The 23,655-nt window shown below is 34.4% G+C and overlaps 4 protein-coding genes across 6 annotated transcripts; 1 reads left to right on the top strand and 3 right to left on the bottom strand.

The window, feature by feature from the left end:
* Positions 1-2,030: 2,030 nt before the first annotated feature.
* Positions 2,031-2,715, bottom strand: LOC110722197 (60S ribosomal protein L27-2-like). The gene has a single exon (XM_021901465.1). It carries the CDS (start codon positions 2,600-2,602, stop codon positions 2,195-2,197), a length of 408 nt encoding a protein of 135 aa, XP_021757157.1. The 5' UTR covers positions 2,603-2,715; the 3' UTR covers positions 2,031-2,194.
* Positions 2,716-7,311: 4,596 nt separating this feature from the next.
* LOC110722188 lies at positions 7,312-10,714 on the top strand. Its single transcript, XM_021901457.1, has 4 exons — positions 7,312-7,483; positions 8,381-9,023; positions 9,465-9,625; positions 9,979-10,714. Exons 2-4 carry the CDS (start codon positions 8,435-8,437, stop codon positions 10,669-10,671), a joined length of 1,443 nt encoding a protein of 480 aa, XP_021757149.1. The 5' UTR covers positions 7,312-7,483; positions 8,381-8,434; the 3' UTR covers positions 10,672-10,714.
* An 83-nt stretch (positions 10,715-10,797) lies between these two features.
* LOC110722172 (acylamino-acid-releasing enzyme 1-like) lies at positions 10,798-17,398 on the bottom strand. 3 transcript variants are annotated; one of them, XM_021901440.1, is made up of 18 exons: positions 17,162-17,393; positions 16,918-17,061; positions 16,437-16,746; positions 16,113-16,334; positions 15,790-16,008; positions 15,623-15,700; positions 15,145-15,280; positions 14,703-14,854; positions 14,542-14,624; positions 14,342-14,463; positions 14,147-14,225; positions 13,694-13,868; positions 13,323-13,383; positions 13,076-13,198; positions 12,162-12,359; positions 11,918-11,986; positions 11,517-11,593; positions 10,799-11,403 (listed from the first exon to the last, which is right to left on the bottom strand). In XM_021901440.1, the coding sequence occupies exons 2-18, from the start codon at positions 17,027-17,029 to the stop codon at positions 11,340-11,342; spliced, it is 2,280 nt and encodes a 759-aa protein (XP_021757132.1). In that variant the 5' UTR covers positions 17,030-17,061; positions 17,162-17,393; the 3' UTR covers positions 10,799-11,339. The 3 variants fall into 3 exon arrangements, with proteins under 3 accessions (XP_021757141.1, XP_021757132.1, XP_021757135.1); XM_021901443.1 differs by having other exon boundaries at positions 15,623-15,697; positions 17,162-17,391; XM_021901449.1 differs by lacking the exon at positions 11,517-11,593 and having other exon boundaries at positions 10,798-11,403; positions 17,162-17,398.
* Positions 17,399-17,800: 402 nt separating this feature from the next.
* Positions 17,801-21,077, bottom strand: LOC110722164 (probable inactive purple acid phosphatase 2). The gene is made up of 2 exons (XM_021901433.1): positions 20,197-21,077; positions 17,801-19,531 (listed from the first exon to the last, which is right to left on the bottom strand). The coding sequence occupies exons 1-2, from the start codon at positions 20,878-20,880 to the stop codon at positions 18,245-18,247; spliced, it is 1,971 nt and encodes a 656-aa protein (XP_021757125.1). The 5' UTR covers positions 20,881-21,077; the 3' UTR covers positions 17,801-18,244.
* Positions 21,078-23,655: the final 2,578 nt, after the last annotated feature.

The raw sequence follows: 23,655 nt of genomic DNA, 5'->3' as shown, positions 1-23,655 counted from the left end.
AACTTATTCCAATGCTCAAGTGAGCTATGTCTGATATACAACAATTATTATTTAGGTGCTAATAAATCGCATTGTAGATTTAAAATGTGATGATGGCATTTATAGAACATACAATTGGTGCTTGTCAAGTGTATAATGGCCTTCGTCCACGTGTTGGAGAAGATAGACCAATAAGAGATTATCTATCCCTCAATTTCTCCTCCCTTCCCTTCCCTCTATTTCTTTCAAATCCAAACAAAGTGTAAAGCCTTGATCAAGCTTAACACCGTTTATGCAAACATTTGCAAATTCGACAATACTTCAAAATTCTTTTAATTTTTCCCCAATACCCACTATAAGATCTTAGATTTTTCATTAGAAAAACAATATGCCAAACTTATTGCTCAATATACAAGATTCATTGGTTATTTAACCACCCTATCACTCACTCTTGATCGAGCTTTACACCATTCATCAAATATCAAGGTTTGAGCGTAACCAACCAAGCCAGTAAGATACCAAGCACATTACTTAATAATATACAATCCTTGATCGAGCTTAACACTGTTCATCACATATCTAATGCAACTACTGTTTAAATGAGCCGAGCAAAATCGAGTACTACTTTGTTCAAATTTCTTTTATTTTTTCCCCAATCCCCTTACAAGATCTTAGATTTCATTTGAATAACAATAAGCCAAGCATAGATGTTTAAATGAGCCGAGCAAAATCGAGTACTACTTTGTTCAAATTTCTTTTATTTTTCCCCCAATCCCATTACAAGATCTTAGATTTCATTTGAATAACAATATGCCAAGCATAAATGTTTAAATGAGCCGAGCAAAATCAAGTACTACTTTGTTCAAGCGAGCTCTTAGTATGTATTGCTCCCTCCGTTCCATGTTTTTTACATTTGGAATTATGCGCGGTTATTAAGAAATTGTGTAAAGTTGAAGTATGTTGGAATATTTTAATGATCGAAAGTACAATTTTATTGAAAAATACAATGTTGAGCATGTGGGGTGAAAAAATTAGAGGAGAGAGAAAGTAATAATAAGTGTTGAAAAACTATTAAAATAGTACAAAAAGTACAATAGCACGTGAAAATGTAATGTAAAAACAAGGGTAATTTTGTCCAAAATTTATGACCAAAATAGAAAAGATACTAAATGTAAAGAATTAAAAAGAACGCCCTAAATGAAAACGTAAAAAAACATTTAGGAACGGAGGGAGTATTAAGTTTGAGCACAATCCTGAGCTTTCAAACAAGCTCTAAGTATATATTTGTTTGTGAATGGCTTTATTAATCGAGTTGATAGACCAGCGTTTTATTACAATCTTCATTATAAAAGTGATTCTCTAATAATTACACCCTGCCAAGCACATTTGCTCAATAAACAAAACTCGTTACTTCGTTAGTGATTAGTATCACACTCTTGAGATCAATATAAATAAAATTCTAAAATTAGACAATTAAACTCAAATCTCATCAATCATCACTAAATCATTCAATTCAAAACTCCATTCACTATGATCACCCACCTCCAATTTCACTTCCTACTCTCTCCTCTCTCTCCATCGCCACAGCCACCATCACTAGACCCAAAATTCTCTCTAAAACAATCAATGAATCAAACTTGAATGGTCTTAGACTGATATCCCACCCGATTCACACCATCATCTGAGATAGATGATTTCCACTGATTCAAAAGTTCAAATTGGGAGTAATCCTAAGATCAAAGTTGGTGGACAGTCCAAGGGACCGTGACCGGCTTCAAGGGAAGGCTTATCAACCACTAATATACACAGAGATGAGTTTACTACAGAATTAGGCATAATGTACAAGGTCACAAGAAGAAAGCTGATACTTCCTAAGAACTACAGAAATTCCCAAATAGCAATCGAATTTCAGATAATCTCTATTCATAGCGTTCGAATCCTACCTTACAGGAATTTTCTAGCATGAACATGAAATTAACCGGGTATTATTTGTAAATGTTCCTGCTTTTCTATTGTAATATCAAATCAATAAACAGAAATAAACAAAAACATAGCAGTGATAAAATGGGTTCATCATATATCATAATCAGCCAAAATTCCCAAACAAAAACAACTCCTAAACAAAATTAAAAACCACAGTTTAATCCCAACATTGAAATAGACAAACAAAAAAAAAAGCATAAAAAATTACTCTGGTTGATAAATCTGTAATTCTCTAGAACCTGAGTTTGGAGAAAAACCAACGATTCTTCCCAGTCTTAAACCTCTCCTCAAACCTAGACTTAGTCTCTTTAGCAGCAGTAACCTTCTTATCCTTAGACTGAAGAACATCAGTAGAAACAACATCCTTAAGATCAACATCAAGAGTGTAACGAGTAGGCATTATGTGATTGTAATTCACAACTTTGACGAAGCATTTCACCCTCGATTTCTTCGCCTGCTTCTTTGCGGAATCCTTGCGAATCACCTTCTTCGGGTACTTGTTGATGCCGGCGACAAGGCAGTGTCCGTAACGGCGATCCCGGCTACCTTCGTCGAAGTTGCGCACGATTACTGCCTTCCGACCTGCGTATCGCCCTTGAAGGAGGATTACGGCTTTTCCTGTTTTCAGAAACTTCACCATTTTTAGGGTTTTTTTGCTCTCTCTCTCTCCTCTGGAAAGAGGGATGAGTTTTGTTATCGGCAGAGAAGAAGTAGGGGTTTGAGAAATGGGGTTGGTTTAGGGTTAGTAATGGGCTGGGCTGCATTGTTATTTATGGGATTGGAAAATGTAGAATACGGGTACATTAACGACAATTTGATGGTACAGATTAGAGGTAATCCTCGATAGGGATGAAACTAATACGGTTTAAAATTGAATCGAATTACAAACCAAATAAATTAATAAAGTGGTTTATTTAATAAAAAAAAATATATAAGTCGGTGTGGTTTGAGAAATAAAAAAAATTACAATTTGTGATTTGGTTTTGATTTTAGGATTTGAAAAACCAAACACATATCTAAATTGCAGCCCTGCATATTCTTAGGTGCACACTCATGCACCTAGAAATAGGTGTAACAACAGCACAATATGAATATTAGCTTTTTAGAAAGGGAACATATAGGCATAAAAAATATGAACATTAGCTTTTCATAAAGTGAACATAGGCATAAAAATGTGTGATTTTCGATTTCTTATGTGGTGACTTTGTGATTAACTTCGATTGATTAGGTTATACTATCTCCATTAACATTTAGTTGCAACTTTGGGGTATTATTTCAGAGACATAAAATATTCCAAACTTGCAACTAAATGTTAACAAAGGTAATATATGATTTTCTTAATTCTAATGAATTGAATTTTATCTGATTTTCTGCATTTTTTTTTATCAATGAAGATATAATCATGAAAAATATGAACATATGCATTGGTTCCCTGAAATGTGAACATTAGCTTTTCAGAAAGTGAACATAGGCATAAAAAATATGAACTTATGCATTTCAAAAAGTGAACATAACATTTCAAAATATGAACGTAAGCATTGGTTTTCTTAAAGTGAATATAAGCATTTAAAAGGTGAACATATACGTAAAAAAATATGAACATAAACATTTAAGAAAGACAACATATACATAAACAAATTTAATTAAAATATCATGAACAACACATATTTACATTACGAAAATTGGAAATTATATATGAACATATAAAATATTATTATGAATATAATGCATTTAATTGTGAACATAAAAATTTGAAGAAATAAAAATTAATATGATTGTGAAACATATGCATTATAAGTATTAATGTTCGTTTTTTTTACGTGTTCATTTTTTATAATTAAATGTTCATTTTTTCATGTTCATATTTTTTTACTAAATATTCATTTTGTAGAGTGTAGTGTTAATTTTGGCGGATCGCGGATATATTGTCTGGGTTATTAATTTGGGCCGTGTGTTTTGGGCCTTCTCTTGTTGCACCTATCTTAGGTGCATAAAGATGCACCTAAGACCAATTGATGGAAACAATCAATAGGGATGAAACTAATATGGTTTAGAATCGAATCGAATCACAAAACAAATGAATTAATAATGCGGTCTGTTTAATAAAAAAAATATAGTTTGGTGCAGTTTGAGAAATAATTACAGTTAACGATTTGGTTTCGATTTTAGGATTTGAAAGATCAAAACCAAACCAAAATACAGAATCATATCTAAATTGTAGCACAAATTATTCGGCCCAAAAAAGTAACAAATAAAAACCCAAAACACTGTGCACAAAAAATTGCGGTGCAGTTTGGAGTTTTTTTTTTCTTAAAAAAATGAATAAAAACTGTGTGATTTTTTTTGACCGAAATATAAGATGGTCTGGTGTAGTTTGAAAAATCCCAAACAAAATTAATATGATTTGTTTTTGTTTTTGGTTTTGGTTTAGGCTAAACCACATTGCAAATCAAACTTTCACCCTTAATCACTAATGGTCCGACTCATTAGTCTGATCCCTACATCCTAGTGTAGGTATTACGGAGTAGTACCTACACCCCCGTCCCCACATACACTATATAACCTATACCTACATCCTAGTGTAGGTATTTTCACCTTTTCTCTCTCCTCTTATAAATCAATTTTCCTATAATTTTACCAATATTTTAAATTTCTCACTCCTCATAATTTTATCCCTTTCTCTCTCCATTTTCTTACTCCTAAGCTATCAAATTCTCCCAAATTTGTCTAAAAAAAAATAAATAAAAAATTCAAACACTCTTAGATCTATACCAAAATATAGTATGTAAGAGAAAAAATTGTAGAAAATTTCTACAAAAGAACCACTGACAATCAAATTGTAAGTTGATTTTGTTTATTTTTTATTAAAAAAAAAGTATAAACCCTAACTTTTTATTTGGCTTATTCTTCAATTACATTCTCTAAGTAAATGAAATTCCAATATTACTTCATGATTTCTTATAATTTTTTATCATAACAATGAATTATAGTAGAATGATGTTTGGTATAATAATCCACTTTAAGTTGAATTAATTTGTGGTGTATTATTAACTTATAAATTTACTGGACAAAAAATAAAAATAAAATAGAGTTTAATTGCCCTAATTTTCTGGATTTGATCTATTTCGTATGATTATAGAAATATAAATTTAGCTCGTATATGAATGTTCATTTTCATTTGATAAATGTTCATACATGTACTAATATATGTTCATGCACATATTAATATACGCTCATTTTTTTTTTTTGAATAGCATTAATGTACGCTCATTAGAATTACAATAAATGTCCTTATCTCCATTTTCTTCCTATATTTTCTATTGATCTAATAAGCAATATCAATCTATTATAAATTTTCATTTTAGGTGGAACATTGATCATTTTACATGGATTTCATGTTCATTTATATTCAATTAATTTTGATACATGTTCATTCTCTTTACATTATATGTTCATTCTTATATTTAAAGATGTTCATTTGCATTGCAATCTAATTCAATATTTATTCTCATATATAAACATGTTCATTTAGATTTATACTTATTCATTCATTCTTACATTAAAAGACATTTGTTTCAATTTTAATACTTGTTTGTTATCATATTGAAAAACGTTCAATTAAATTTAATATTTGTTCATTCTCATATTGAAAAATGTTTATTTAGATTATGATATTACTTGTTCATCTTCATATTGAACTATGTTAATTATTTTCTGTCAATATGTTAAAATTTTGTATTTTAAAATGTTTCTGTCTTGTTTATAGTATGTGTGTTTTAATTGTTACTAACATTTTACTTTATAAAATTTTGATCTCTTATCACACAGGACAATCAATGAAATAAAAAAAAAGTTGAATACGATAATGTATGTATTGATGAAAAGGTATGTACCAAGAAAACACACACACATCATAAGAGTACGTAAAAGGGTATCTATTATAAGCACGATGACTCTACAAAATTTTTATGTATACCAAATGTTAAATTAGAGGCGATGTTCAATTTATTTTGTAAGACACATATATACTAAGGGTCTGTTCTCTTACGTTGAAATTCAGTTTAGTTCAGTTCAGCTCAGCTCAATTCAGTTCAGTTCAGTTTAGTTCAGCTCCTAATTTCCTTCTCTTATAAAATATTCGGTTGAGTTCAGTTCAGCTCAGTTCAGTTCAGTTCAGTTCAGCTCAATTCAGTTCAGTTCAGTTCAGTCAATGAGAACAGGCCCTAAGTATATGATATGTACATTTTTGAAGTTTATGATTTTCACTTTTGAATTTTTTTATACAAGTTTCTACGTACTTTTAATTAATAAATTGAGCTTGTGTACTTTTATACATTTGAAAAGATAAAAAAGTTGTGCTTAAAAAACAATAAATATATAGTATCGCCATATTAACAAAACTGAACATTTAACGATACAAAACTGAACATTTATATCTACAAAAATGAACATTTATATATACCAAAATGAACATTTTACATATGATTCGAAATCGGAAAACTATAAGATGACATCATTAGGATGAAGAGGGGGTGTAGGTAGTGCTACCTACATAGGGGTGTAGGCAAAATTTTGTAGTTATTACAAGGCTAAAAACACTCTTTATAGTTCTAAACCTAAAAAAACCCAAAAATTCAACCCTAAAAGTGAGCTCTTGTTTTTTTTAACCACCCGAAAATGAGCTTGAACAAGTGCGTAGTATAATTCATACATATACTATACTTTGTACTCCCTTTATTTTGCATCAATCGTGACACTTTTCTTTTTCATCCATTTTATATTAATTGCAACAATTCCTTATCTGGTAAAGATGCAATGCTACAAAGTATTTTCTCTTCGCTTTTTAAATGCAACAAATTTATTTTTTTCTGCCATTCAATCAATGGCTTTGACTTGTATTTTTAACTAATGTATAAAAAATAAATTTGTATATCGGTAAGCATGTCCAGCTAAACTGTTGCAATTAAAAAAACAGAGGCAACAATCCTTTTTTTTTTTTTTACTCCTATCAAGCCCACGACTATGTTATGTTCACTTGATATGGCTCAAACCAAGGTGAGTTCTCCACCAACTCTTGGTTAATATTCTATTCAGGTACTCCGTACCAATTACCAAGTGTTACTGTTTAATATTGGATAGAGGTGTTTGTTCGAATGATTAAATCGGGTTCGATGAGGTTGAGTCGAGTCAATTTTTAAAGTTGAGTCATGCTAAATTATTGTGTTTATGTAAATCGAAATCTTTTAAATTAAATATTTTTTTAGTCAGTTTCGGATCGAATCGGATGTGTTCATGTAAATGTTTTGACCCTTGTAATATTGATGAGTACAAAATGGAGGGAGTATATTGTATCGCTCACAAAAACACATTTAAACCTCTGATTAAACCCGAACATTAAAATTTTCAAACACAGAAAAGAGCTAAGCTCTCTCTCCTTCCCCTGCACACTGAACTAGACTTTGAAGATTCTAAATTGCCATAGCACGAGCACGATATTGAAGATTCTGGAACGAGTTCTTCTGTATGATTTTCTTTAACTTGATTTATTTTTATCAAATTTTGTTCTGCTTAAATATTGTTAGTATAATCTTGTTATAGTTCTTTGATGATTTCTTTCAATTGAATTTTGCATTTTCGATTTTCTAGGTTGATTATACCTTCGAAATGACTTGTTAATGGCTAACTAAGAGAAAGAAATTAATGGGTATTTGATTATTAGTTCATTCAACTTGGCATAATGAAGAAATGTCGAATGTTAGCTTGTTGTATGTTTTTTTTTTTCTGCTAAAATTATTTTTAGTATAATCTTGGTGTTGTTCTTTGATGATTTCTCTCAATTGAATTCTGCATTTTCGATTTTCTAGGTTAATTATACCTTCTGAATGACTTGTTAATGGCTAATTAAGAGAAAGAAATTAATGGGTATTTGATTATTAGTTCATTCAACTTGGCATAATGTAGAAATGTCGAATGTTAGCTTGTTGTATGTTTTGATTCTCTGCTTGATATCAGAATCTTGGTGATGTTCTTTGATTATCTCTTGTTAATATGATAGTTTTCATGCCCTTCCTGTTCAATTGATTATGATGATTTATCAATGAGGAATTTAAGAGAAAGAAGTAAATGGGTGTTTAATCTGTTTGGTAATTTGTTGGATCATTCAATTTAACATATTATAGAATGAATCATCGTGACAGGCTTGTCTAATTTTTTAGCAATGTTTCCGTGTTAGTCGACCCCAAATCATTTTGGAACTTATGATTAGTTGTTGTTGTTGTTGTTGTTGTTGTTATGCAAGTTCTTGAACAAAATTGTATCAGTTTGTTTTCTTGACATGAGTAGCAGTTTCTAAATGTGGTTTAATTTTCGGGGTTTTTAGTATGATCCTATGGATGAAGATTTTGGGTCTTTTATGCAGCTTTTAACCAATTCACAGCCTAGTAGCCAAACTGGTGTACATCTTGGGTCCAATATGCAACCTCTAAGAAATCTGCAGTCTAATAACCAAACTGATGAAGAAGTTGCTTCTCGTCTACAACCTGTAAGAAACCCGCACTCTAACAGCCCAACTGGTTCAGATTCTATGAGGAAGAGGCTCAAAGAGGCTAGCCCTTTCCGCAACAATTACCCTCCTATGTTTCCTCACCATTCTCCAGCAGTTCTGAATTTTAATGGAGTTGGAACTGATACTAAGCAACAACAGCAGCTAGTGGTAGGCCTGGAAGCTTCTACAAGTAATAATTCTAATGTTCCACTTGATCTTTCCCCTTCTAATCCTGGAAGTCTCCCGTCACAAAGCTTGTTGAATCCTGGTTTTAATCTTTCCCCATCACATCAGTTGTTGCCTAGTTTCATTTCCCCAAATCAACCAGGAATAAGCTCACAGCAAAGGCCGAGGCTTCAGCAATCTGATCATATGATTCCCAGCATGGGAAGGCCTCGTCTTATTTCCCCAAATCAACCAGGAATAAGCTCACAGCAAAGACCGAGGCTTCAGCAATCTGATCATATGATTCCCAGTATTGGAAATCAGCAGCAGGGATCTGCATACCCTCATTCAGGTATGCTTGAGAACCTCTCTTTGTGTTAGATGAGCAATTTGTTACTCATGATCCATTGATTGTTAATGTCTTCATTGGACTATGAGTGCCTAGTAGATTGAGATTTTCTTTAAATTCAATGAAGTTTTCGTGTTACAACATAGGCTGTAACAGGCTAACAGCTTACTGTAAGGCTTTTTGCAAAAAAACAATACAGTAATTCAAATTGAAGTTGCAAGTCCATTCTTGAAAAGATAGGACTAACATCCTAAATGGCAAAAAGTTCATGTTTGTTTTCAAGCAAGCTGTACTTATATTTTTGTACTTGGGATCTTTTGATGATCTGTTTATTCTATTGTTCTAACTCTTCAATTAATATGTTGCATTTGACTTATGCGTACCTAATTGCTTATGAAAATGTTAAGCATATGCTTCATGTATTGGTATTGGATATATGTGCAGCTGGACAATGGAATTCCCTTTCTACGAGTTATGAACAGCAGCAAGGTGCACCAAACCCAATGACAAATTTCTCATCTGCTTCATTTCAGTCATCTCAAGGAGCAAATGCAGAGCCATACATTTGGAATACTCAAGAGCGTCACGATCTGGTCATGAGCGAGGTCTGATTCTAATTATTGAGAGTCAAATTTTTGTATAAGTAGTTTGGTAAATTGGTACCAAGAAATAATAAGAGTGAGAATTATAATAAATAAATAAACACGATCTGATTGAGTGGAGATGCAATTCAAGGAGATTATGTCGTATTTTGTATGCAATGCACCATTGTAAGACCACTTGTGATATTCATGTTCATACCCTTTGATTTACTATCGTATCGTGTGCTCTTAAAAGTCATTACGAACTTTTCGTTAGATAAGATTTGATCCTGTCCTATTTTGTGTATGCAATGCACCATCATAAAAGGTTTCTGAGTAATTCTATCCTGTTTCATTCTTGTAATTGACATGCGCAGGTAGCAACGAATTCAAACTTTATATATCTTCATAAATCAATTGATCGCTTACAAGGTGAATTGATTGATTGCAAAAGTCACATTAGAACAATGGAGAGAGTATTAAATAATCTGCAGCACTCACAGGGACAAATGGATGACTGCAAGAGTTACATTAAAAGGCTGGAGGAAGAATTAAATAATTTGAAGCAAGCACAGGGAAAGATTGCAAATGACATACGGTGTATTTCTGCAGGACAAGCATCAGAAAAGAATACATCAGGAAAGTCTATTCCTTCAGATGATACTTTGCCTTCTACTGGTGTAGTTAATTCTCATCAACGAGGCAGTAGCACTTCTTCTAACTTTATCCTCACTAGAGCTTTTCAAGATGGTAAAAAAATAGGTGATTCGAGTAATAAGATGCTGGATGAATTGAATCCGCTGGTTCCAAGTGGGATTGGTCCTGGTTTGAGCTCAAGAAAAAAGATCAAAGCTGGTGAACAGTCCAAGGGACCGGTTAATATGGCTGCAAGGGAAGGTTCGTCTGCTACTGACATACACAGAAATAAGCTTACTGCTGAATTAGGCACAATAACAGGTGAGAAGGAGAATGCTAATACTTCCATAGGTGGCAACACTGGGGATTTTCCAGTTTTTGATCAAAGTTCAGCTGATGAAGATCTTGAGGCATTCTTTAGGTCCATTTCTTAATGTTCACCACTTAGAACCTCAATCTCTTTTGACTGTGCAGCCTTTTTCTATTTTGTAGCTGAATTTTCTACCGTCTCCAGTGGAATTCGTACTGCTTAAAATTCTTTCCTTTTTTTTTTGGGGGGGGGGGGGTGTATGAGAGGGATAGGAGAGTATAAGAAGTACAGGAATTTCCTAGCATGCACTTAACTGTACAAATAAGCAGGTGTTATCCGAATTGGTATGTACAAATTACAGAGCCTTTTTGTATGTAATACGGGCAAACAGAAACAAGCATGTATGTAAATGACTATTTGATTGTTCATTTCCTGCTTTTGTTTTGTAGTAACCAATTTTTTTTTGCCTTTGCATAAATGCTGCCGTTCTTGATTCTCTCCTGAGTCTCCTCACATTGTAGGTCAGTAAAAGCAATTTATGCATTATTTGAATGACTAGCATGTTGTTGGTCGTCAAAGTTCTAGTGTAAAATTCAAGTGCTTTAGTTCCATACCATACCAATTCAGCAAACTACAACCTTGTGTTCAGATAAGCGAGAGTAAATAAAGTAAATCAGATCATGAGCACATTAGACATAAAACTAGGAAAGTACACAAGAACTTAGTAAACTTAAGGATTTGGTTTACTATGGCATTGCTGTTAAGCATCTCTTCATGGATATGGCACTTGATCTATTGACAATAATTCTTGAACCACAATGCAATATTTACAAAGCTCTCGACTTCAGATTGAGGCCTGCAGCCAAATAACCAGAATTCAAAAGGAGGATGACATGAAAATACAGAATATTAGGAACTCTTCTGTACAAAGGAAATTTTATATTAGCCTATAATAAACGAGCATATTACCTGGATATTTCATGTACGTCATCAGGAAACATAATTACCTTAACCTCAATTCCTCTCTCCTTTAATGCACGCGCATACTAGCAGTGAATAAGCACCATCAAGTCAATTTTCACACTTGAAAGAGATAAATACGCCAAATCAACCTATACATTCTTAAACCAGTTCTAGACACCATTCACTTCTAACAGGAATGATTGGTTTCAGAGCCTAGGATAAATTGGCTTTCATTTAGCCAGCAGAAATTGATACTGTCTAGTTAATGCTAAAAGTAATGATAGTTCACAATCAATGTTGATCTTCCAAGAACTGCTGAACATGTGCTTTCACCTTAGAAAAAAACTGGAAAGCATCATGTAAATAAGAATCTATATAACTGTGTAATTGGGAGGACAATAACTCACTTGCAATCCATCAGGAACAGGAACTCGAAGATCCTGAGCACCTAAAAGAAACAGTGTAGGTGCTTTGACCTGCAAAGTTTACAGACACATCTCGTTTATTCATATCTTAATTAGGAATGAATTAAAGCTCACTATCAACTGACAGAGATGAAAATGTCAGAATATCAGAAACACTAATAGTATGGCATTTCAACAAAAAATAAAACTACTGATGAGAAGATCAGAAGCTGTGCCATATATATACCTTATGGACATGCGAGATAGGGGACTTATCATATAAGATATTCAGATTGTCCTTAGATGGTGCTTCTGTAAAGTACGTTTTACCATCGCTTCCATAAGCATTGACAAAGCACCAATCAGGAATATCAGTAGTTCCAACCATCAAAGCAAGGTTGCAAACAGGATTCCAGACTGCTGCTACAGAAAATTTTTCAGGGGCCTGCAGCACAAAATGTTCCTTAAGGCGCTTAGTGATTTCCTTTTTCTTTCCAGGAAACCGATGGTAAAACTGATCATGTCAAAGCAACCAGTGGGTACACCAAAGCTAGAACACAACTAATCATTGTTCCCTCTTTAAAGAAGGTTCCTAAACTTTCCTTCCACATACAACTTTCATAACATGTCTTGATTTTGTATGCTATATTTTTTTTTCTTATTGCAGCATATGTTAACCTCTTCAATTGTATCCTTTCTGACAAATTTTTTATCTCCATTCAAAAGCTAAATTATTACTTCCTTGACAAACAATAAAAAGTGAGTGATACTTGATGGAGAAACTTCATGATAGAAGTCTCAGTTTAATTTGAGGTAAAGTTACAAAAGTTTAAAAAAAAAAAACATTACAGATAGCATGAATGATACAACAAGTTACGTGAGTTAAAAGGCTTAGAGCTACCATCAAATGCCGAAATCAGACTAAATTTAAAATTAATACGAAGTATAACTTAGAGCTCATATCAGCAACCTTTCAGAAATTAAGCAGTTGAATAGGAATATGATCTGTATCATGTATTGGTAAAGTTAGATGCACAATTAGAGAGAGTTATGAAACACTATATGGAAAGCTGAAGAAAGGGCCACTTAAAAGATACATGTGATTATTAACGAATGTCAATATGTCATGCAATCTCAAAAAAAACAAAGCCTTATGTGTACCTGCCCAATAAGGTGGGCACTCAAAAAGCCACCATGGGAACCACCAAACACAGCAATTCTAGGTGGTTCAGCAAGTTTTAAGCCGACAACATGATCTATTGCAGTAAGCACATCATTGACGTCCTGCAGATAAAAATTTAGTTTGATTTGTTTCACGTTGTTGGTATATGGTCACAATATCCATAACATGATAGAAAGTTGATGACGTGCAAATAAGGAATTGGAATTTGTAATAATGAAACAGGACCTGTGATCCAACATTCCCTGGAAGAGACTGCAGTGCTTCTTCACCAAATCCCAGAGAGCCTCTGTGATAGAATGCAGGAAGTGGCATAAATTAAAAATCAGTTATGCACAAGGCTAGCTGATGATCCAACAAAAGAAGTTAGCTACAAGCAATTGAGCTGCTATTTGGACATTACTAGAAGAATGCCTGACCCGATATCTTGTACTCAAAATGTAACCACTATAATGAATAGAGGGGAAGGCTTCCAAGGAAATGAAATACATAAATGTCCAATATTCTCAAGCTGGAGTTAAGGCTTTAATCATTTTTAGTTGGGGTTGTGAAAAGAATATAAAAAAATAAGTAGAAGGTCGAATAAAAACATTGTTTACCGATAATTGACAATTAATAGATTATATCCAGTTGATGCCAAAAATGCCAATGTCTTTGAGAACTTTGATGTTGCAACATCATGAGGACCTCCATGAAGAACTGTGATCAATGGATTACAAATGTCGTTCTTTGCAGTTGAGGAGACAAATATAGCTTCAAAAGGTTTACTCGCTCCTGTTACAAAGATTCAACATGAAGAAACGAAAACAGATAAATCATGCACTGAAAGATTGATAGTTGAAGCAGCAGAGACGGCTCACAATCTAGAATTTTGCATTTTCGAAAGCTGAAGGAAACATGCAGACATTTGTACATGCATATTGTTAGCCATCAATAAGAGATTAATTTGAAAACAAAAATGTATCAATTCCAAGCATAAATGTTGATCTAACAGAAAAGATCCAATTGAAAACCATTCATGCACCTAAGCAGAAGACATAATTTGAGATTACCTTCTGTACAGTTTTCTGAAATAGATCTTACTGGAATTTTCATTATACTGAATTGAAGGGATGAGAGGCGAGATGAAACCTGTAAAAGTTTTACACCAAAAGATGTAATCCAGAGTGATCTGTATCGAGTTATTGACTATACATGTAGAAAATCACTGTTGTAAGTATTAGTCAGATAAGAATGAGGATATAAACCTCCTTTGAACATCTGAATAGGGGGCTCGGAACATCTTGCCAATTCCAAGGGGCATTTGGGACTTGCTTCTTAAGAAGACAACCATACTTGATTCGAGGAGTATCTACAGGGCTGCTGCATACTTCAAAATGACAAATAAGATGAGTTGTCTTAAAGTTAAGAAGTTACAGAGACGAGAAATAGATATCATTATACATACCGGCAATGATATTATCCTCATCAAGCGAAAGAACCTCCCATGAGGAGCTTGAATTATGAGGAGTGATGCGTGACAAGCTCCCACTGCAGAATTAAAAAGATGCATTATTAGCTGAAAATTTTCATATCAAGAAGACTGAACGTTTAAGTGGAATCAGAAACCTCTCTACATCCACAGAAAATATCACTTGAGTGCTCCTCCAGATCGAGGATAAAATCATAGTACGCTTATCAGAAAACCATGGATTCATGAGGATGCTGGGAAAATATAGTCCAGGGAAGCAATCATTCTCCGCAGACAGTACAACAGGAACCTATGATAGTGAGACGAAACATTTATGATGTTAATGTGGAACAGAAATTTATCACAATATAGACGACACCAATAAGGCAATAACTCTTAAATAGGTAATGGTCTGAAACAATTCAATATTGTTTGTAAATTACTCTGTCCATGAATAATATATCAGACAGTACACGATACTCTATCCAAAAGGATACTCCATGTGCACAAGGATAAAGAAGGAAGAAAGGAAAGAACTATTTCAACGAAAATTCAAGACTGTAATGAACAAACTTGATATTGAAGGCAAAAAGAGTTTACCACATCAACAATTGGTAGCACATTTGGGTTCCAATCACTTTGCCAATCAACTCTATGAAGTGAAAATGTGGCATTGTGTGCTCCTGATTCCACAGCACTTTTGGCTGATAAGAACACAAGAAATCTCCCGTCTGGGCTGTCAAAACAACAGATATACATTCACTTGACATCCATGTATAATACACATTAAGAATAGTCTATGTCTTTAAATATGAATCATAGCATAAATCTGAACAATAAAACTGACATATGTACACAGGACAGCTAATACAAACCAGTGCTATTCTACAGTTAAAGCGCCTTTAACATTTCTATCAGAACCAGGGTGCAGTATGTAAACAAGTATAGGTGTTATTGCTCAAGAATAAGAACACACAAGTAGTTAAAGCTAGAAGCCTGAGTCTTTGATACATGAACTAGAGCCAACACAACACTAAATCAGGACAAAAATCAACTGGCAAAACATGAAAAATCATACCTAAAGCGTGGACAGAAAGCGCTGCTAATTCCTTTTGTCAACACAACTGCATTGGAGTCATCATCTGCATTTGATCTGCTTCAAACAGAGAAACAGGATAGGTGTATGATAAAGAAGAAACTTAGATACTTATTCTCTACATTGATATAACGAAAATAACAACTCACTTGAGATCAGATTTGATAGCTTCTAATTTGTTGAAAGGACATGTTACAGCATATAAGGCACATGGTCTATTAGTACAGTATTTCATGCCAAGTTTTCTTGGTTCTGCAGGCCACCCAACAACTACAAGATGTTGCTGTGAGGCAATTGTTGATGGAACCCAAACAACCTGACCAACACTGAGTGCCTTATTAATTCCTTCAACAGCACGCACCTCTCCGCTGCACAACAATTAAATGATTGAACTTGTACATCCTCCAAGAGCAGAAGCATTCAGCTTAGTCATTAATTTTATCAAAGCCAAATCAAAAGGTGACTCAAATACCTGTTAATATCAATAACAAAAACTGCAGGGCACCTTTTTTTCACATATGTTTCTCCCCATCCCTCCTCCCAGTCCCCTTGGCCTTCCCAGCTGTTACAACCCTTATTGGAGGTACTCGCGCTTGTATAACCAAAATTATTGAATGTGGGCTTTAAAGGGGTAGGCTCCTCAGCAACATATGCAATGAGTGTTTCATCTAAGTTCCAAGAAACACCTTCAAACCTGTCAGTTAAGAGAAATGAACAATGAGCATAGGAATAAGAAAAGACTCATGTTCCGCCACATAGCCCTACTTCTATACTCATAATGCAGGAGTCAAATTACCATGCATCCGTAAATAATGATCCATGAACAGCCTGAGGTACAAGAAACTCCTTTTCCAGATCTGAAGAGCCCCAAATCTCAAATTTAGTAGGAGAGTCATCATCAGAATTTCGAACAATGAGAAGCTTCGAACCAGAAGGTGAAGGCAATATTATGGATGCCCCTGAAACCTCAATAGGAAAGGGTGACCATTGAAAATCCACTGGACTAGTGCCACTCCCATGAATAGTAGCAGACAAGATAAATTTTCTGTTACTATTAGCAAGAATATTGGGTTGGCTAGCAGAAAATATTGCCTTAGAGTCATTTCCTGTGCAAAATTGCATTATATGAGAGCAAAATAAACATAGATCAACATAAATAGAGCATAACTAATGCAACCATCATATCTTTATTATGTTTTTACAGTCGAAAAAGAATGCAATGAGGATTGAAGCCGTCTGATATACAATCAATGCAATGCTGATAGTCAGATTACTACCTGATTTGCAAACCCAAGCCTTGTCTATTTTACTGATATTAACGAATTCCATCAGCAATTTGGACAGACTAGCATATTCTTCCTTCATTGCAAAGTGAGTTTCCTCGTACATTTTCTGCCCCTTTTGACTTACAACAGCTACACCTTTTAAAGTTCATGTAACAGAACTAACGATCAGTGACCAAGACAGCATCAGAGACATCGATAATAAATAGATAAAAGAATAAGATTTAATAGTAACTACCTTTAATAAACAGATCCAAGCTAAATTGGCTAAGATAGAAAGTCAAACTCGAGCTAGACAACGAGACTTAAACTTTTTGACCCTTAGTTCAGCACTTCAGCACAGCACAATATAGGAGTCTTTACTGTATTTAGTTAGAAAGGGGGTGAGAGACAGTTGGCCAGGGTATTGAATCAGAGCCACTCAAGAGTGATTGTTAGGTGGGAGTAGGATTATTAAGGGTCTATTCTTATGTTTTATAAACAAAGAGATGGGATCGGGATTAAAAATAAAATGATTGTTTTGCCATCAAAGATGAGACAAGAGTTGGTACATTTGTTTTACGTTCCAAATCACACATTCCCGCTCTATAATCCTCAAACTCCTATTCTTAATTAATAAAGATCTCAACTTAAACTAATTGAGTACTAAAACACCATTAAGTGTAGCTATAATTGTCTTTTTTTCCCCTTCTTTGGAAAAGAGGGTCCATCATCATCCATGCGGAAGTACTCAGATAATTGATAAGTGTAAATCTCAACCACAGATGTCCCAATTTTACTGATATCATCTCCTGCCTAAACTCTATAAGAGAGTTTATCTAGACCATCATGACATATGGTTTTAATGGCCACTTAAACTTTGAAATACAAACATTTCTGCCTTATAATGATATGCTTTCATTCAACTACTTTAAAAATACAACAGATTGTTGATTTACCCACACGTGACGTGTATTATTATTACACCAGAGTTTTCTATTACATATAAATCTAATGCTGTTATACACTGAGATGAAAATACAATCTCTGCCGGAATAACAGGTACACAAATCCTATTATACATCAAGAATGTTTGCCATCAAAAATGCTCTAATTGTACATTAAACACAAAATAAGGAACATATATACAGACCTCTAAGTACCTATGTGCACTGTGGCCTTTGAATGGCAAATTTAGATCACATGCTTACAGCCAGCTGCGACATTCAATGCTCTAGCAAACTCAAAAGTCGAGAACTATGGCTGTACTTAACAGAAGGCCGGTGAAAGTAGTTGCACCTATGAAATTCAAGCTGCTTTTGCTTTAAAATATAATACCAGTTCAAGAATCTTCAGTTTTAACTGGAAGCCAGCTATTCCCAGAAGCAGGAGTTTCTTTTCTTGAACGTGAAACAAATCCAATAACATATCCGACAAAAGCACCAAGTAGCAAGACACTCCCTCCCTTTACAAACTGGGAGAAAATGGGTGATGCCATTCCACCTTCTAACACTGTGTCAGGAAACTCTGTTTTCTCACCACTAGCAGAACCACTACCACTCAAAACTTCTCCAGTTGCCAGAATCTCCACTGTATCATGCACTTCTCCATCATGATTTCCCACATAAGAAAGCGTGAGCTTCTTCTTTGTGGCAACAAGCCTAGTATAACCAAATTCACCCCCACGATATATTGACCTCTTTGGCTGTGGAAAGATCGGAAGGTCAGTGTGTTCTGGTCTTGGTTCCCAGATAGGCTGCCAGTCCTGCCCCGCCATTCCAATCACAACATGCACAGGATATCCACCTTGCTTCGTCCCAGACGAGTCCATTTCTCCACAGGTGAAATTGTTCAATGGACAAAATCTTTCATACCTATGTACATGACCCCACAAAGCAAGAGTCACATTGTTCTTCACAAGAAGAGGTTCCAGGTGCTGCTGCATCTTTTCTCTTAATGGGGTATCCCTAATCTCATTACTTGTTGTGTACATAGGTCGATGTCCTTGGACAACAACAAACGGTGTCTTCTTCCTATCGACATTTTCCAAATCATGCTCCAGGAACTTGTACTGGGCACTTCCCTGTAGGAAATTGGTCTCGGTCGAAAAATATACAAAGTGAACAGACCCCATATTAAATGAATAATACAGATTCCGGGTGGCTGGTGCACGAGTCCCAGTTGAGAATGAAGAGTTTCCAGGCATTTTGAATCTAAGACTGTAGGGTACACCACATTCACCACCACCATCCTTTGCATAAGCAGCCCATTCTGGTTTCCAAGGTTGTTGAGGCCAATCATATTCATGGTTTCCAATGCAGACATGATAAGCCATCTTGGAGGCAACTGGCTCAATTTGGTTAAAGAAGTTGTCCCATATCCAAGCATATCCTCTTGCATAGCTAATATCTCCAATATGTGATATAAACGCAGGCTTGTTCCCAAGAGCTTCTATGTCACGGAGGATCCATTTGAGAGTGGATATGCTTTCATCTTGAGTACGGATAAAGGTTCTATAAGGTGTCGCAGTTCCCATGTCTCCAAACATAAAAGCTACAGTTTCATCAGAATCCTCATTTCTTGAGACAAAACTATAGGTAGGGCTCCAACCCCCTGAATCACTCCCGACCTTCAATCATCAAAAAGAAACAACTTCAGTGACATTACTGACCTTATAACATACTAGTAGAATAAATTGCATGAATCTCAAAGACAGCAGTCAAATCGAAGCCATGAAACCTGAATGTAGAGATCAATTTATCTTAATACTGCAAGCTGTTCTTAAACATAAAAAATTTTCATATGACATAAACACATAAAACTTCACAACTTAGAATAGGGTCTAATAAACCCACCAGCTAACTTTGCCAATTGATCAGCAACAATATCATCATCTGAAACTAGAACACACCCTCAAATAAAATAAATCTTTGCTCAAAATGAATACTTGCTATGACTTTAAGTCGAATTCCATAATAGTATCCGACATTGATCAATTTAACACACATGAATACATGATTATACAACTCCAAAGCAGTAAGAAACAACTCCACATGATTCAATATTAGCTAAACCCTCCTAACAACTTACAAACACACACAAAACCCAAATATCAAACTAGTAAATTTAGCAGCAAAACATGTAATTTAACGGTCGTGCACGATCAAATTAGCAACTAACAATCAAAATAACCAATCATATTTCATATCATCTAGTTCATCCATACCAAGAAAACTAACATTAAAGCACAGAATTCAATAAAAATAAAACAAACATAAGTATGAATAATTATACCTTGTAATAATATCTCTTCCCTTTCTTCAAATTAGTCATAACCCCATTAAAAATAAACCCAGGATCTCTCCACCCAACACTCTGATTAGCAGGACCATCACACATATCTTCAACTTGATATATCTCCGCCGTCGTCGCCGCCACTTGTCTGAGCTCATCTTCCTCTTTACCATACTTCACAACCCTCTCCCCACCATCCCCCGCCACAAACACCACCCTCATCTCATCCTCCCTATCAGTGAACCCCAAATGGACCTGCTCCGGCCCATTAAGCCTCTGAAAAGACACCTCCTTGGATTGGGCCAGAAGGTGCTTGGTCCTTGGCAATGGGTTCCTATCATGGTCCATTTTTGTGGGGTCCACTTCCGATTGGGTCCATCGGAAGATCCGAAACTGATATGGGTGTCGAAGATTGATTAAAGGAAATGAGATTGACCCGAACCCGGATTTCCATGTTGATGAAGAATTGAGGAAGAAATAGCCGATGAAATGATGGTGGTGTGAATCGGGTGGGGAGTAGAGTCCGACCCAATCGAGCTCAGATGGGTCGGATATATCGGACCATTCGAGCTTGATTGTGTCGCCGGATTTGGAGAGAGAATCTGGGGTTACAGTGATGGTGGGTGTGGCGATTGAGAGAGAGAGGAGAGAGAAAATGAGTAGAAAATGGAGGTGGGTGAACATGGTAATGGGGTTTTGAATTGAATGATTCAGAGATGATGGTTGAGATTTCAATTGAATTTGGCTAATTTTGGAATTTTTATTCAGATCTCATGAATGAATTTTGGGTTTGATTTTAGGTAGGGTGGAAACTGGAAAGTGGTGAGTCTATTGTCAAGAGTGCGATAGGTTGGTTAATCACCAATGAATCTTGTATATTCAGCAATGTGCTTGGCATATTCTTTTTCTAATCAAAATCTTAGGGGTATTGGGGGAAATAAAAAGAAATTTAAAAATTTATCGGATTTGCAACGGTTGCATTAGATATTTTGATGAATAGTGTTAAGCTCGGTCAAGGCTTGTGTACGGGATGTCTTACTGACTTGATGATCAATTACGCTCAAATCGTAGTTAGAAGCATAAAGCTTTACGACTCTATTCCTTATTTTGGTCCATCTTCTCAGACACGTGGACAAACACCTTAATCCACGTGGACATTTAGCTTTATCCACTTAAAGGAACACCGAACACCTTTAAGTGACACGTACTTTCTTATATCCTACTCTATATTTTATGAATACCCTATACGGCTATACCCTATTACCCTCACATCACATATCTAATTTATTACTTGTTATAAGCCTTTAAATTTAATTCTCTATCAGGCATAGTTGACTTTAACTATTGGAGCGAGTTAAAAACCACCAAGAGTAGTTGACATAAATGATTGTGTAAGGATCAAACCGTAACAATGAGACATATCGACCCCAAACACAAGCTTCCTAGCTAATTATTCAAAACAACTTCTTGATTGATTGCTCATTATTTTATGGATGATATAAGTTTTATGTTTATGATCTCTCTGGGGCACCCTTGTTTATCTTAAAGAAATATAAATTTTGTTTCTCTAATGGTAAGTTTGTAAATATTAGTTTTGTAGATGTTGGTCAAAATTTAGGTTGCTAAAAAAGTAAAATAAAAGAAAAACAAAGAGAAGCATATAAGTTGTGTCTCAATGGCATGAGACTTGGTTTCTTTCACGCAATAGCTTCTCCGTAAGACCACCAGTTTAACTCTCCAATAATTCCAGTGCTAAACGACATCAAATTGTTGCCCTGCCTTTCTTCTTCTTACCATATACGTAGTATTGGTGTAAAACTGGATACTTTTTTGCATTAGAATTATAGAACTACTCCGTAATAATCTAAGGGGATATTTCTTGTCAAAATACATAAATTAATTAAGGGGATATTTATTTTATTTTATTTATTTTTACATCGAAACACAAATTAAACATATGAAGTACGTAAATACAAAGTAAACCCTCCATTTCATAATGTTAGTCTCATATGGAATCAATCACATAAAATAAGAAAACAAATATATTTGGAATCTAACATTAAAGTATAACATAATTTATAATTAGTTTACCTACCTTATTTAACTTTTTTGATTTTTTATTAGGAAAGCACAAGTCTTAATTGCATAATTTAAGGTAAAAATTTCCTTACTTAGAGTCATATCATCAATCCACAATCAATTAATTTCAAAAAAACAAGTTATAAATATAATATATTCAATATGGGTATATTTTTTTAAAACACCTAAAATAGTATATAGGACTAACATTATGAAACGGAAAGAGTATATACTAGTGATAAACCAGTTACCTTCCCTTATAATTTCAACCTACATTGAATTTGATAAACTTTTATACTTTATGAAGTATGATTTTATTTGAACTTTAATAAGTATCCATGCATCGACACTTGTTAGAAAAACTAAAATATTACTCTATACTCCGTAGTCTTTTTTAGTAGTGATGTGTTTGACATCAATTTTTATTTTGAATAGATTACATATATATACCTTTTGACTTTAAAATCTAAATTGTAGCGTTTGACAAAAGTAACGGAATATAATATCTCTTTAATTTTTAAATGGCCTAATAGGCTAATAGTGTTTCGCAAACATTAACAAAACTATCTTTTATAATACGGAGTAATGTATTATGAGCCTAGTTAGGGCCTGTTCATTTAATTACTTAAGTTCAGTTCGTTTCACCTCAGCTCAATTCAGCTCCAATCAATTAAGTTTAGTAAATATTAACAAGCCCTTAGTAGTAATTTTTTTTTTCACTAATAGTTAGTAGTTACCTATGGACTTTATTTAAGGAAATTTTGACTTTTTCTACCTGTCAAACAGTTCGAATCCACTTTTGCTACCCATCAAAACTTTTATTTTATTTTACTACCTAACATATGCCCTTTTTTAAAATTTTGCTACCACTTAACGGATCCGTTAATAATTCCGTTAATTTAGTTATTTTTTAATGGTTTAATTTAGTTATTTAAACAATAAAAAATTAATTTTAAAGTACTACATTATTATTATTATTATTATTATTGTTATTATTGTTATTATTATTATTATGGCAACAATCAGTTTGTCTCAAACATCCAACACAATTTTTTGTATGCTACCAGCTGTACCGTGCAACTCAGTTTGTCTCAAACATCCAACACAATTTTTTGTATGCTGCCAGCTGTACCGTGCAACAGGGATTGATCAAGGGTATTCCTGACCGAGTAATCCCTCTAGTACACTACAAGAAAACAGCAAAATTACGACGGAAAAAGTACGTCGGAACATATGCCATATCCGTCGGAAAGAAGGGTTCCGACGGAATTCCGTCGTAACGAGTCGTCGAAAAACCCTTTGTAGGAAAATGGCCATATTCCGACGGAATTTCCGTCGTAAACCTTCCTTCCGACGGAATTTACGACGGAAATAATGTCG

The sequence above is a fragment of the Chenopodium quinoa genome, unplaced genomic scaffold (assembly GCF_001683475.1).
Source record: "Chenopodium quinoa cultivar QQ74 unplaced genomic scaffold, ASM168347v1, whole genome shotgun sequence".
NCBI classification, from domain to species: Eukaryota; Viridiplantae; Streptophyta; class Magnoliopsida; order Caryophyllales; family Amaranthaceae; genus Chenopodium; species Chenopodium quinoa.
This window is presented reverse-complemented; position numbering and strand designations above follow the sequence as displayed.